Below are 16,494 nucleotides of genomic sequence, written 5' to 3'. Positions count from 1 at the left end.
TTTAAGAAAATATATAAGTATTTTAAAAGTGTATCTTGTGAATTATTCATGATAACGGAAACTTTTTCACATAAAGGATGATGAGTTAGTGAAAGCATTGTTCTTATGTGGACTGTTTTTCATGGCCATTGGTGTACTTCTAAATTGTTAAGCTGTTTTACATATGTATTCCTCTGCGAATACAAGGAAATGTTGGCAAAGAAACTGAATAGTTAGTGGGCTCTCTCTCTCTACTAGGAAAACAGCTCAAAGTGAATGCCATACTTTTAGTATCAGATATATAGATAACACTTTCCATTCTGATTCTCTTACAAATTATTGGTAATATACAGCTTTAGTGAACTTAAGCATTGTATTTTGGTTAAGTGCTTTAATCTCTAAGGCCCTCAATTTCTTTATCTGTAACATAAGGAAGTTGGATTATCTTCGAGCTCTAAATTTCTATGAATTGAAAATTTAACTATTCCAAGAAATGGTTTTTTTTTTTTTAAAGTTTAATAGTAGGTTCTCTCAAGCAGTGAGCTCAGGCAGAATCATTGAAATTCTGGAGTTACAAGTTGCTTTGAACTGTGGCTGCCATGCCTTTTTATTGCAACCTGGCACAAGTTATTTAAGCTCTTTCTTTCCTCATCTTAAGACTTGGCATCTATCTTAAAAGGTTATTGTGATAATAATTGAAAAAAATGACTGGCACATAATTGGTGCCACTAAATATAAATTTCCTGACCTCTTTTATATCTTTTTAAAAGTAGGCTTTTGATTTTTGAGAATTATATTAAGAATTATTTTTTGACTGTTACTTTCATAAGTGATGAAGTTTTAAGTTCAACTTACAAACAATGACTTCTCGTTTCTTAATTGGTAAACTTTAGGGCTCTGTCCTAGGTCCCCTTTCCATTTCATATACTCCCTGAGTGACTCATTCACTCATAGGCTTTATTTACCATTAATGTGTTCAGAGACTCCTAAATCTCTATCCCAATTCTAGTTTCTTCTCTGAATTCCAGATCCATATATCTGATATTTTAATGGACATCTGTATGTGGATGTCATGGGCTCAGAATCAACATAGGCAAAACTAACTTTCCTCTGCTAAAACTTTCAGTGAGTTGGCTCTGTGGTTATCCTTGACTCCTATCTTCCTTTTAGTATCCCTTAGCAAATAATCACATAAGTTGAGCTGATTCTAATACCTAAACCTCAAATAAAATTACTTTTCTCTAATTCTACGGACATTATTTTATGTAGGTCTCCATTGTCTTTCATTTGGATTTTTTTTTCTACTGTTTTTGTTTTACAGTCTAGCCCCCTCTCTGCACTGCCTGTTGATATCCTTCCCCAAACCAGATCTGATCATGCTAGTCTCTGCTTCAAACCCTTCAGTGGCTTCTTGTTTCCTGTATAATTTCCTAAATTCATAGTGAGAAGGAATTGAATAATATTTTAAGTTATTTAATGAAGTTTTAGGAATTAGAAAATAGTTTTTAATTATCGTTTTTCAAGCACAATCTCATTTTTAATTTGATAAGAGGAAAAAGGTGTTAGGTTAAGTTTAGAAAAATCTTAGTTCAAATCTAGCAATTTAATCACTTTATTTGTCAGAGTTCTTCAGAGAAACAGAACCAATAAGATGTATACATATATCCTTGACTGACCCACAGGGATTAGGGGTGCCAACCCTCTGCACAATAGAAGGTCTGCATGTATTTCATAGTCAGCCCTTGGTATCTGCAGTTCCACATCTGTGGATTCAACCAGCTGCCATTTGTATAGTACTGTAGTATGTATTTATTTAAAAAAATTCATATGGACCCATGCAGCTCAAGCATGTGTTGTTCAGTGGTCAGCTGTGTGTATGTGCGAGTGTATGTTTAGACTGAGAAAGAGAGAAATAGATTTATTTTAAGGAATTAGCTCATGTGTTTATGGAGGCTTTCAAGTCCTTAATTAGAAGGGTAGGCTGGAAAGCTCATGGCCCAGGGAAGAGCTGGTGTTGTAGTTCAGGTCTTAAGACTAGCTGCTGGCAGAATTTCTTCTCCCCTAGGGGAGGTTAGTCTTTGTTATGTTAAGGCCCTCACTGACTGGACAAGGCCCACTCACATTATAGAGGGTGATTTGCTTCACTCTTAGTCCATTGATTTACATGTTAATATCATCCTCAGAATACTCTTAGAGAAGCATCCATAATAATGTTTGACCAAACATCTGGGCACCATGGCCCAGCCAAGTTGACACATAAAATATTGAATTTTTTAATTTCATTGAATTGCTTTGTAAGTGGGATGGAAATAATGTTAAAAATTAAATGCAAGTGGAATTTCACATAGCTGATTAGCACTAATAAATCTTCAGTGTTTCCTAACTTGTTTAATATTGCAAATGTGTTGTTAAGCCAAATTAGACAACTTACAGAAAATGGACATTTTTCGAAAGACTCAATTAAGCCTTTTCTAAGCTTGCTAATTAAGCTGCTCAATTAAGCAGCTGCAGCTGCTTCAAGAAGAAATAGAAAATCTGAATAGATCTAAAAAATATAAAGAAATCAAATTTTTTATTAAGTCTTTCATAAAGAAAATCCCAGGCCTGGGTGGCCTCATTGATGACTTCTACTGAACATTTAAAGAAGAAATAATACTGGTTTTTTTTTTTTTTTTTTTTGGTCTTTTTGCCATTTCTTGGGCTGCTCCTGCAGCATATGGAGGTTCCCAGGCTAGGGGTCCAGTCAGAGCTGCAGCTGCTGGCCTACACCACAGCCACAGCAACATGGGATCTGAGCTGTGTCTGCAACTTACACCACAGCTCATGGCAACGCTGGATCCTTAACCCACTGAGCAAGGCCAGGGATTGAACCTGAAACATCATGGTTCCTAATCAGATTCGTTAACCACTGAGCCACGACAGGAACTCCCAATAATACCGTTCTTTTACAAACTTAAAAACAGAATATATTTTGTGACACTAGTTTCATCCTGATAGCAAAGCTGGATGAAATTCTCACAAGAAAGGAAAACTACAGACCAGTACCCCTCATGAATATAGACATAGAAATCCTCAACAAAAGATTAGCAAATTGAGGAGTTCCCGTCGTGGCTCAGTGGTTGGTGAATCCTACTAGGAACCATGAGGTTGCGGGTTCAATCCCTGGTCTTGCTCAGTGGGTTAAGGATCCGGCATTGCTGTGAGCTATGGTGTAGGTTGCAGATGCAGCTCAGATCCCGAGTTACTGTGGCTCTGGTGTAGGCTACAGCTCCAATTAGACCCCTAGCCTGGGAACCTCCATATGCCGCGGGAGCGGCCCAAGAAATGGCAAAAAGACAAAAAAAAAAAAAAAAAGACAAAAAAAAAAAAGATAAATGAATCTAGCAAAATATAAAAAATATGTACACTCTAAGAAAAAACATAAAGAAGTATACACTCTGGTCAAATGAGAGTTACCATAGGAGTGCAGGTTTAATTAATTGATGTCATATACCAGATCAGTAAAGTGCAAAAAGCACATGATCCTTTCAACAGATGCAGAAAAAGCATTTGACAAAATCCAACACCTATTTAGTATAAACTGTCAAGCTAGGAATGACAGACACCTTTTAATTTGGAAGAGCCTCTATTAAAAACCTATAGCCAATATCATACATGGTAGTTTGACTGTATGCTTTCCTTTTAAGAGCAGGAAGAAGACAAAAATTCTGCTTTTGCCACTTCTATTCAACATTCATTGAAAGTTCCAGCCAGTACAATGAAGTAATAAAAGAAATGAAAGCTATCTAAAGTTTGGAAAGAAGCAAACAGTCCTTATTTGCAGTTGGCATGATTCTGTTTGTAAAACATCCTAAGGAGTCCACAGAAATATTATTAGAACTGATAAATGAGTTCACAGGATATGAAGATCTGTATATAAAAATCAATTTTAGTTCTGTATATTAGCAGTGAATATCCAAAAAAGATATTAAGTAAACAGTTTCATTCATGATAGCAAATAGAATAAAATACTTAAAACTAAATTTAACAAAATGTACAAGACATATGTAGAAACTATAAAACATTATTGAAATAATTAATGAATATTCAAATAAATGGAAAGACATTGAATATGCAGGGACTGAAGTCTTTCAACATTATCAGGATTACCAAGGTGAGAAAAGATGCTTGCTCTATATTGTAAGCTATATAGTAAGAAGGCAAGTAATGTTCATATTAACCTTATAAGTTTTTTTTTTTACGAAGAAATAATATGTTTTAATTTTCAGTGTTTATAATATTTTAACTATCAGTGTACTAAATAATTATATTTTTAATATTTTAAAATTTTCCTATGTGTTTATAGCCAATTTTAAAAGAGTTGTCAATGTTCTGACAAATGTTCATGAAGGTCACACTGCACTCACAGTTTTCCCATTGATTTTTAAGATTGCTTCATGGTTTCAGCTTGCATGGTAATCTTTAAGGTTCCTCAGTGCCGTGACCAAATGAGATTTATTCTAGGAATGCAAAATTCTTTTAAGATTTAAAAGTCATTCACTGTAATTCATCATATTAATAAACATAAAATCATATGATTACCAATAAGTGTAGAAAAAGAACTTGTTAAAATTCAGTACCATTGGAGTTCCTGTCGTGGCGCAGTGGTTAACGAATCCGACTAGGAACCATGAGGTTGCGGGTTCGGTCCCTGCCCTTGCTCAGTGGGTTAATGATCCGGCGTTGCCGTGAGCTGTGGTGTAGGTTGCAGATGCGGCTCGGATCCCGCGTTGCTGTGGCTCTGGTATAGGCCGGTGGCTACAGCTCCGGTTTGACCCCTAGCCTGGGAACCTCCATATGCTGCGGGAGTGGCCCAAGAAATAGCAAAAAGCCAAAATAAAATAAAATAAAATAAAAAATTCAGTACCATCATGATAAAAATTCTCAGTAATGTAGGAGTAGAAAGCAAATTCCTTAATCTGATAAAGTGTAGCTATAACAAGCCCTACATGTAGCATGCTTAATGGTAAAATATTGATTGCTTTTGCCTTGATTTCAGAAACAGCACAATGTTGTCTTCTTTCAGTACTTTTTTTTTTTTTTTTTAATAGCATTATGGTAGAAGAACCAATCAGTGCAATAAGGCAAGAAAAGAGATAAACAGTTTGGGAAGAAAGAAGTAAAAATGTCAGAAATTCAGAGATTATGTGATTGTTTAGGTAGAAAATCCAAAAGAATCTATAAAGTATTAGAATTAGTAGTTAGTAGGCTCGGATCCTGCGTTGCTGTGACTCTGGCATAGGCCAGTGGCTACAGCTCCGATTCAACCCCTAGCCTGGGAACCTCCATATGCCATGGGAGCAGCCCAAGAAATAGCAAAAAGACCAAAAAAAAAAAAAAAAAGACTTAGTATAAAATTATAGCAATTAAGACTGTTCAGTTTTGGCACAAGGTTAGACGAATGGTCTTTAGAATAAAGAGCAGAGACACAAACTAACTATATATAGGTGTTTCTGCAGTTCACTGGGGAAAAGGATGGTCTTTCCAATAAATGGTGCTGGATCACTTAGACATCCATTTAAAAAAAAAAAAAAAGAAAGAAATCTTCACCTGTACCTCACACAATGTATAGTGTTAATTCAAGAGAGCTCATTGACGTAACGTAAAACCCAGCACTATCAAGCTCTTAAGAAAACAGGAGAATGTTTTCAAGGCCTTGGGGATAAATGAGGATTTCTTAAACAGACATGAAAAAACTAACCATAAAACAGAAGTTGGATTAAGTGGACTTCATTAAAATTAAGAACTATTTATCAAGAGACATAATTAAGAATGTGAAAAGAGTATATGTGTAAATATATACCAGATCTCCTACAAATCAGTAGGATAAAGACAATCCTGTTTTTAAAATGGGCACAGGACTTTGATAGGCATTTCACTAAAGAGTGAATCCAAATATATTTGAAAAGGTGCTCTGTATTGGTAATCATTAGGAAAATGCAACTGAAACCTCAGTGAGACCACTGTACACAAATTTCTAACATTTGAAGGATTTATAGTACTAACCAAGAGTGGGCGAGACTTGGATCACCTGCACTTTCCCATTATTGGTAGGAATATATAATGCTACGACTTTGAAAAGCTGGTGGTATCCATTAAACCCTATGACCTTATCCTGTGACTTAAGTATTTTACTTCTAGGTATATAGCCAAGAGAAAACATGCATGTGTTCACCAAAAGATATGTTCCAGAATGTCTGTAGATGTTTGAGAAAGAGAGCAGACTGTTTGATTTTTACTTGAAGTTCAAGAACAGATTCAATGTATGTATGTTGATAGAAGTCTGAATACTTGTAAACTCTAGGAGGGGGTATTGATGGGGAGGGGATGTAAGTGTGCCTTCTGAGGTCCTGAAAATCTGAATTGTGTTTACAGGAATGCATAGAAATATGCAAATTCATTGAGCAATGTGTGTAAGATTGTGCTCTTAGCTGTCTGTGTATTAAAAAGAATTGGGCTTGTGGGAGAAAGTTTTCTTTTTCTTTTTTTGGCCACACTGGGACATATGGAAGTTCCCAGGCCAGGGATTGAATCTGAGCCACAGCTGCGACTTGTGCCACAGCTGTGGCAACACAGGATCCTTAACCCACTTCACCACAGCAGGAACTCTGAGGAAGTTTTCTTTGTTTTTCACAATGGGAAGTGCTCAAAATGACTAGCTTTGGGGGGATTTTCCAGGAAACTTAGAGTTATTGGTACCTTATACATTTGACAAGAGAAACCATGAAGATAACTGAAATTAAGAAGGATCCTAAGGTTTGAAAGGTCAGTAAAAATCATATTAAAGCCCACTGTTCTATACTTTCTGCTATTGCTGCTGCTGCTATTGTTGTAGCTGCTTCTACCAACTAACCCATGTTAAGTGCTTACTCTGTGCCTGATGTTGTGCTATCTTCTTATCTCCTTTACTCTGGAGATGGAGCAGATGACATGCTTATTTCTCTTTGCGACTTCCATACTGTCATGCTTCCCCTCCTCCCTGTAACCCAGCATCTTTGAAACTCACAACATTATACTCTTGCACCCACTACCTTTTCGTTACAGGTCACAGATTCCAGAATCATTCCCCCGTAACTTCAGGATTTTAATACCTCCTCAGTTTCTTCACCTCCTCTCATCTCATAATACTCTCTTCTACTCACTCAAATAGTCATATCCTAGACACCTATGTTACCAATTACAATTGTAGATATTCTCTTTAATGATGACTTCCTTTTTTTTTTTTTAATAGCTAGTTTTCTCTTGTACCCTGCCTCCAACAGGTATTTGATTCCAAATAATTGTTTGGTGCACCGAAAAGTTTTACTCCTGAGAAAGTTTTACTCCTTTTTCAGTGAGGTCATTTTCTCTTGTTGTTATTTCTTTCCTTATACATTCTGAATTCCATGGTTGAGTATTATTTATATCTACTCCACGACACGCTCATTTTTCTTGCTTCTCTTTCCCTTTATATTATTTATTTGGAAAAATCTCAGCATTTGTTAAATTCATTTCTGTGCCTGCTGCATGCTGGCATCTATGTAGTTGAATTTGGATGGAGAAGATGTAAAACCGTGTAACTGTTTTTGCTTTAAATTACTGACTGCCAAACTAAAGTGGGCCCTTCATGCTGCTGGTGATTGGACTACATTTCCCTAATCCATTTGCTATCCCATTCTACAAGGCAACTATTTCATCTTTTCCTAGCTCCTCAAAGTCCATTACCCCTGCCCCCCACAGTTTTACTTTCCATTTTGCTGAAAAATAGAAGTAAAATTTGCCTTATCTTCCATCCTTACATCTTCCAGCCAGTGTTCATCTGTATTCTGTATTCTGCCTTGCCTTCTGTTACCATAGGTGAATTGTCTTCGTGCCTTACACCAACTCTTTCACTTGTACAACAATCCATCCATTTTTTACTCAAAATAGCACCTTATTATTTTTTCCCTCATCTGAATCAAGATTTCCTCCCTCTCTATTAGGTCATTTATATCAGAATACAAACACTGTACTATCTACTATTTTATAAAGACCAATCTGTTATATTCTTCCTGCTGCTGATTTCTAGGTGGTTCTTTACAGCAAAATTTAAAGAATTGTCCGTATTTACTTTCTCCAATTCCTCTTGTCCTAATCTCTGTTAAATTCTTTTTTTTTTTTTTTTTTTTTGTCTTTTTGCCATTTCTTGGGCTGCTCCCGCGGCACATGGAGGTTCCCAGGCTACGGGTCGAATTGGAGCTGTAGCTGCCAGCCTACGCCAGAGCCACAGCAACGCGGGGATCTGAGCCGCATCTGCAACCTACACCACAGCTCACGGCAACTCTGGATCGTTAACCCACTGAGCAAGGGCAGGGATCGAACCCGCAACCTCATGGTTCCTAGTTGGATTCGTTAACCACTGCGCCACGACAGGAACTCCTCTTAAATTCTGATCAGTTTTTTTTTTTCCTACTGCTTATCCATAAGTAGCAAAGTCAATAAGAGCCCCTAACAAGGCTATATTTAATTATCAGTTCTCAAATCTCATTATTAAGAAATGTGTCTATTCCACTTAACATCTTATCACTTCCTTCTTGAAATATTTTCTTCAGCTTGGCTTCTGTGGTTACTCTTCTGATTTTCCATCTACCATACTAGTTCTTCCTTGTTCAAACACTTTTAATAGAGCAGAACGCTTTTAACAGACTTTAGAAAGTTCTGCCTACAAGGCTGGCTGTTGGCTAGTGTTTGGAACTTGACATAAATAGTTCCCTACACTGAACTTGACTTATAAATAGTTCCCTACACTGATGAAAAACTTTCCCTAAATGATGAGTGGCTCATTGTGCCTAATCTGGTTGTACAAACCATGTGCAGAGCTCCTGCTTTCTCTTGGGGGAGTCAGGAATTCTGGTACCTACTGGGCAGAAAGTGCTGAGGTGACCAGCTTCTATTAAAAACCTTGGACACTGAGTAACGAACTTTCCTTGTAGACACCCTCTCACGTGTTGTCACAACTTGTTGCAGCAGGAATTAAGCATGTCTTCTGATTCCACTGGGGAAGAACTCTGGGAAGTTTGCACCTAGTTTCCCCCTGATTTTGCTTCATGCCCTTTCCCTTTGCCAGTTTTGCTCTATTTCCTTTCACAGTAATAAACCATAATTGTGACTATAATAACCTATGCATCCTGTGAATCCTATCAAGTCACCAAACCAGGGGATGGCTTTGAACACTCCCAATACAGTACTTTTCAGGCTTTTATTTTTCCTGATTCCTTTTTATCTCCCTCACCTCTAAATTACGGATACTCAAGGAATCCATCTTTATAGTCCCTAGGTGTTTTTATCCATCCACCATTTCTAGGCAATATCCTTCACTTAGGTCAAAATACTGTTGGTCAGCATTTTAGGCTCCAGAATGCAGTAGGTTTATTTTAGCTCTCATACCCTAAAGTCATATTTTGGAAATCTGCAAGCAAAAAGATTACAGATTACCAAAGTAAGATAGAGATTTTACTTTTCTTACTAGAAATTAGTATGATTTTTTTAAAATTCATTTTAAATATAATTATACTCATGGAAATTTAGAAAAGAAAAGGAAGGAAAATTACATTGTTATAATGTAAAAATAACAGAAAGGAAGCAACAGCAGAATATCACATTACAGAGTTACTGTAGAGTTTAGACTAAGCTAAAAAATTACAGTTAATGTAAATATTTTGGAAAATAGATGAAAAGAAATTGTTGATGTTTTTAACTAATTTTTAGTTGAACTTTTAATTGTTACTCCTTTTAACATATGTAGTCTTAGATTTCTTTTATTACAAACTAAATCCCAGACATCCTACCTCTTTTTTTCAGTTTGTACAAATCAGAGAGGTCCTTTGTAATAATATCTTTGCAGCTGAAGTTTGAGTCCAGAGTTTTCCTCAGTTAAAGTAGTTCCATCTCTTGATAAGTTACCTGCTTATGGAAAGGCTTATTAATATTTCCTATAATTTGTCCTTTGATTATTTTTACATAATTCTTTCTCATGGTAATATAATAATGAAAAGAAGAAACTAAGTGTTCCATGGTAATTCTGTAAAGTATTATGAATGCTGTTAGAAGATAATTTTAATTAGATTATTAATTTTAAAAAGATTACACACTGTAGTTTAATATATTTAACCCACAGCTACTGTAGAAACCAAATATTTATAATTGACATAGTTCAGAAGCATAATGCTATTTTAGTCACTGGTGGTGTACTTGGTGAAGTGACATCACTTAAAATGACCCTAAGATGATACTAATGCTTTACTTGCCACTAGAACCATCAGAAGACAGCTGCTCTGAAAAAGTAAGTCTCACCATATTCCTCAGCTCATTAAGCCAGTTAGAATGCCATTGTTAATGTTTAGTTTAAAGTGAACAGAATATTTAAACTGTTTCATATAGTTTTTTTTTTTTTTTTTTTTTCCTCTCCATTCTTGGCCACCCTGTGGCATATGGAGCTCCCAGACCAGGGATTAGATTAGAGATGCATCCTCAACTTAAGTTGCGGCTGCAGCAACACTGGATCCTTAACCCACCATGTGAGAATTGGACCCGAGTCCCAGTGCTCTGAAGATGGGCCACAGTGGGAGCTCCCATACAGTTTTTCTTAAAAAAATTAATTGAAGTATAGTTGATTTACAATGTTGTGTTAAAGGGATTCAGTTATAATATACACATATCCATTCCTATGTAGGTTATCACAGAAAATTGAGTAGATTTCCCTGTGCTATATAGCAGGTCTCCATTGACCATCCATTCCATATACAGTAGTGTGCATATGCCAGTCCCACAGCCCCAGTCCATTTCCCCCCACACATCCTCTTTGGTAGCCAACCATAAGTTTGTTTTCAAAGTCTCTGAGTCTGTTTTTGTTTATAAATAAGTTCATTTGTATCTTTTGTCTTTAAGATTCCGCATATATCACATGATGTTTTCTTTCTCTGTCTGACTTACATCACTTAGTATGACAATCTCGGTCTATCCATGTTGCTGCAAATGGCATGATTTCATTTTTTTTATGGCTGAGTGATATTTCTTTGTATATATCTACTACATCTTCTTAATCCATTCCTCTGTCAGTGGATATTTAGGTTGCTTCCATGACTTGGCTACTGTAAATAGTGCTGCAATGAACATTGGGATGCATATATCTTTTTGATTTATGTTTTTCTTCTGATGCCCAGGAGTGGGATTGCTGGATCATGTAGTAGTTCTTTTTTTTTTTTTTTTTTTTTTTGTCTTTTTTTGCTATTTCTTGGGCCACTCCCGCAGCATATGGAGGTTCCCAGGCTAGGGGTCGAATCGGAGCTGTAGCTGCTGGCCTACGCCAGAGCCACAGCAACGCGGGATCCTAGCTGCATCTGCAACCTACACCACAGCTCACGGCAACGCCGGATCCTTAACCCACTGAGCAAAGGCAGGGACCGAACCCGCAACCTCATGGTTCTTAGTCGGATTCGTTAACCACTGCGCCATGACGGGAACTCCTAGTAGTTCTCTTTTTAGTTTTTTAAGGAACTTCTGTACTGTTTTCTGTAGTGGTTGTATCAATTTACATTCCCACCAACAATGTAGGTGGATACCTCCATACAGTTATTAATTTTATGACTTAAATCCGATACCCTAAAGTACTGGTACCAGATGACAAAAATAAGTATTAAAAAATAATTTCTGTTGGCTAAACCTTAAATTAGTAAAATTTTAAATAATTCTGACAGCATTATCTATTCTTACTTGTCTTTTTAAACAGTTATTACAAATAATATTTGAATCAGTAGTAAAAAGCAAATATTCTTTTTTTTTTTTCCCCCCACTTTTTAGGGTCACATGTGGCACATGAAAGTTCCCAGGCTTGGGGTCGAATCAGAGCTGTAGCTTCCAGCCTGCGCCACAGCCATAGCAATGCGGGATCCGAGCTGTGTCTGTGACCCACACCACAGCTCACGGCAATGCTGGATCCTTTAACCCACTGAGTGAGGCCAGGGATGGAACCTGTATCTTCATGGATGATATTCCGGTTTGTAACCTGTTGAGCCACGATAAGAGCTCCAAAAAGCAAATACTTTTGATAAATAAAATTGAACTTCAAATGAGAAATCATTATAGATGAAAATGAATCACATTTTTCTTTCTTTTTTTCCACGTAAATCCGTCAAGCAGTGTTGAAAATCAGCAGTAAAAGCCAATTTAAACATATGACTTAAAAAGCTGTAAATTACTTGCTCCTGCAGTAGGAAAACTGAGAGCGTTTGGGGGCATCATCCGTGTAGCATTGTTTTCTTTTCCTCCTTGACACAATAGAGCATTCATTGTGACTCTTTGTAACTAGAGATATGTAGCTGTGGTTACAAGTTATTATGCTTACTCTTTCTATGCCATCAGACATCAGACCAAAAGCAGAAGTGAAATATTAAGAATAGTGTTCTTTCTCTCAGTCCTTCCTCTTAATAAGGCATTCATTCATATATTCATTTACACATTTATTCAGTGAACATTTTGGGGGTACTAGTTGTGTGCCAGGCGTTATAAAATTGAATATGGCATGGACCTTTGCTTTCAAGGATTTTGTAGTTAAATTTCATATGTGATACTCCATTCTGAATGTGAGAATCAAAATTATTTTTCTCTTTAGGCTTAAATTCCGTATCTTTAAAAAAAAGGTTTTATCTTACTTTTGTGAGGAAAGAACGCCTTTCTAGGATGATTTGAAGTTCTAGGCATATGGAATGCTTTAGATTCTTTTGGAAGAGAGTTGGGAGTATGAATGAGAAGTATCCCTAAGGAATCCTCTTATTCCTCTTTCATCAGGAGTTAAGTAAGCCGAGAGTGTTTGTGGTGGAATGGGAAATTTAGCGTTACATAAAAATCAGTATAGGTTCACTTATACTTGGACTACTTTGGCCTTTTTGCACCTGAAATATTTTTAGTGACGTAATAAAGCAGTGATATGACTCATTCATAGTAAGTTCCCATCATTTAGCTGCCTTGTGAGGAATAAGGCACCAAAAATGGTGATATCTCTATTGGTTTATTAGCGCCAGTCACTTGTTTCATCTGTATTTCTTGTAGCTAACTTTCTAAAGAAACTCTTTATTTTGTTCAGAAATAATACTTTTTTGTACTATAATATTGCATGGTAGGACTAAAAAAAGGACGAGAGGCTTCAGAAATTGAAATACTCACCTGCTCTCTGTACTTAATATAGTAATTTATTATTAAAATATTTGCAGAGTATGTTATTTTGTTTTAAGTTTTATCGAGATAATTTACATATCATGAAGTTTACCCATTTAAATTGTACAATTCAGTGGTTTTCAGTGTTATTTACAAGTTGTACAGCCATCACTGTTGTTTTTATACCAGAATTTAATTTGATTTTTGAGGAAGACCTCAAAATGGAAGTTTTTCTTAAAAAATTAAGGTTATTTTACAAAGTTTCTGTTTGGGATGATGAAAAAACTGGACATGGTTAGTGGTGGTAGTTGCACAATGTTTTTAATATATGTAATGCCAGTGAATATATGCTTAAAAATGGTTAAAATGGTAAATTTTATACTATGTACATTTTACCACAATAAAAATTAACATCCATTTATATGAAATCAAAATTGGCAGCTTAACTTTAAAAGTTTTTGGAGATTTCAGCCTAAACCATGCATGGCCCTGATGATATTTTTTTCAAACATGTTCAGACATGGATATTCAAGTGTGGGATCCTTTTTTTTTTTTTCTTTTTTTGGCCACACCCTGCAGCATATGGAAGTTCCTGGGCCAGGGATAGAATCTGCGCTGTGGCTGTGACCTACACCACAAGGTGCAGCAATGGTGGATTTTTAACCCACTGTGTCAGGGCTGGGGATGCAGTGTGTGTTGCATCAGAGACAAGGATGTATCCCTAAGCTGCTGCACCACAGGGACACTCCTCTTGTAATTACTTTAAAAGAAATTTCAGTAGAATTAAGTGAAGAAGTAAAAGTAATTGGCTTTTCTTTGCTTTAATTTTGCTTTCCTTCAAAAAGCAAGGTGCCACAGAGTTCTCCTGTGGTGCAATGGGTTAAGGATGTAGGGTTGTCACTACAGTGCCTGGCATGCTGCTGCAGTACAGGTTCGATCCCTGATCCGGGCATTTCCACATGCCACAGGTACAGCCAACCTCCCACCCAACCAAAACAAAAAAACCCAAACACACAAAAAAGCCAGATGCCAAACAATACAGAACCATTTGTCTAAAGGGGGAAGAATAAATATAATACACACACACTATAATATAAAGATGTCTTTTGAGAGATGATGTATGAAAAATCTCTAGAAGGAGACACAGATACAGTAATGTTTGTTCTGGGCAGGAGAACTGGGTGGCTGGGGTTCATGGGTGGAGGGCCATTTTCCATTATGTGTATGTATTACCTATTGAAACATTTCAAATAAAAAAGTTATCCTGATCCAGGTCTCAGAATCAACATGACTGTGCTCCTTCCTGTTGTGCTTTGTTACAGGAGATTGTATTGAAATTGAGATTGGGTTGAAAAATGAGCTACATTGCTTAGTAAGTTGTTTTCTTTCTAGGAATTGATTATGGGTTAAGTTTACCACTTGGGGAAGACTACGAACGGAAGAAACATAAACTGAAAGAAGAACTGCGGCAAGATTACAGACGCTATCTTACTCAGGTAGTGAGTTGTACTAATTAGTTTGGTTTTATGCTTCAGAATTTACCTCCTAAATTTGTTTCCATAGGGTCTTAGTCATATGTGTTAATTTTTAGGTTTTTAATGTGATCTAGCAATGAGGTATTTTAGTGAATGTTAATTGACATGTATGACTTCTGAGGGAAAAAACAGTGCAGAGAACTGGTGCCTTGGAATAACATAGACTCTTGACCTTTGAAATAGAGCAGTGGGTTCTAATTTTAAATGAGGTCTGTAAATTCTAGTTGTTAATGTTTTCTGTAGTGTTGCCATGGTTTAAAATCACTCAGTTATGATTTCCTACTCCTCCTTCCCTCAACCATGTATTAAAATGTGGCGTTCTAGTTGTGAATCATTTTCTTGTGAGCTAATAAGCTTATAAACTTCATTCAGCATATTTTCTTAACCACCAGAGTCTTTGCTCTATGATTTAATCTATTTACTTAATGAAACTCTTATTTTATAGTTCTTTTTTTTTTTTGTCTTTTTGCCATTTCTTGGGCCGCTCCCGTGGCATATGGAGGTTCCCAGGCTAGGGGTCTAATCAAAGCTGTAGCCACCAGCCTACACCAGAGCCACAGCAACGTGGGATCCGAGCCATCTCTGCGACCTACACCACAGCTCACGGCAACGCCATATCGTTAACCCACTGAGCAAGGGCAGGGACCGAACCCACAACCTCATGGTTCCTAGTCGGATTCGTTGACCACTGCGCCACGATGGGAACTCCGGAACTCTTATTTTAAGTGTATTTTGTTAAATTTTGCAATAGCTGAACTAATGATTTATTGTAAATTTTAAAATGCAATTTATTTACTACTAGGTTATAAATTTATTTTAAACAATCACGATGTTTCTAGTCATCCCAAGATTATTTAGTTTAACTACTTAATAATATTTATTCCAAATGTATAAATGGAATTTATTTATTCTCTTATTTATTCTGATTTGCATATAGAGAGAAAGGACTTTGAATACTTTTTATCAATGATTTGTTTCCCTTGACTTTAGGGTATTACACAAGCAAAAAGAAAGGTAGGGTTGCCTGCAAAATGTTCTATTTTAATTTTTTTGGTCTAGTAGCTTGTAATCATTTGCATATATAACATTGTTGCTCTCAAACTAATAAAAAATAGCTTCATTTGTGATTCAGACTTTTGAATGGAACCATTTGTATTCTTGCTTTTAGCAAAATGATAGTCTGTACATTTTAAGTTTCCATTCATACAATCAAGCCTTCTTTTTGATTCCTGCTTTGCATTTGTTTTTGTTGCTTGCTTATGCCTCTTTTAGATATTTGGCAGCCATTGTAAATCCATTTGTTTTCAGCATGCCATTTTTTGTTCTTCAAAATTATTATAATTATGCTAATCACATTATGATTAATAAAATAATAGAAATTCAAGATATCCTAAGATATTTTTGAACTTTGTGTTGTCAGCCTGGATTACTCCGTATTTTTGCACCCAAACTTAGGGATTGTTTGTAAATTTATACTGGAAAACAAAGAGAAATAGTTTTATAGTTTTATAAAACTGTTTTTTAAAAGAATCTGACACATCCATTCATTGTTCAACCAATACTTTTTAAGCACTTATGAAGATGAATCCAGTGTGAATCCTGTCCTCAAGGGGCTTAGAATCTAGTTAGAGAGATAACATTCATACAGTGCAGAAAGTGATAACTGAGAAGATAGATGTAATGATCAGGAAAGGTCTCAAGGTGTTATTTAAGACTTTGTAGGATAGGTACAGAGTTAGTTGAAGAGAGGAGGCTTATTAGATGGCGAGGA

At 36.2% G+C, this 16,494-nt stretch overlaps 1 protein-coding gene across 16 annotated transcripts in view; it reads left to right on the top strand.

The window, feature by feature from the left end:
- Positions 1-16,494, top strand: part of CSPP1 (centrosome and spindle pole associated protein 1) — a 230,271-nt gene that overhangs the window by 122,908 nt on the left and 90,869 nt on the right. For 9 of the 16 annotated variants that reach the window (XM_013996695.2, XM_013996702.2, XM_005663040.3 and 6 more), the window contains 2 exons: positions 14,581-14,684; positions 15,714-15,737. In XM_013996695.2, coding sequence (XP_013852149.1) covers positions 14,581-14,684; positions 15,714-15,737 — 128 coding nt within the window. The remainder of the gene's footprint in view (positions 1-14,580; positions 14,685-15,713; positions 15,738-16,494) is intronic. The other 7 variants (XM_021089277.1, XM_021089276.1, XM_005663039.3 and 4 more) reach the window with 1 other exon arrangement.

The sequence above is a fragment of the Sus scrofa genome, chromosome 4, assembly GCF_000003025.6.
Source record: "Sus scrofa isolate TJ Tabasco breed Duroc chromosome 4, Sscrofa11.1, whole genome shotgun sequence".
NCBI classification, from domain to species: Eukaryota; Metazoa; Chordata; class Mammalia; order Artiodactyla; family Suidae; genus Sus; species Sus scrofa.
This window is presented reverse-complemented; position numbering and strand designations above follow the sequence as displayed.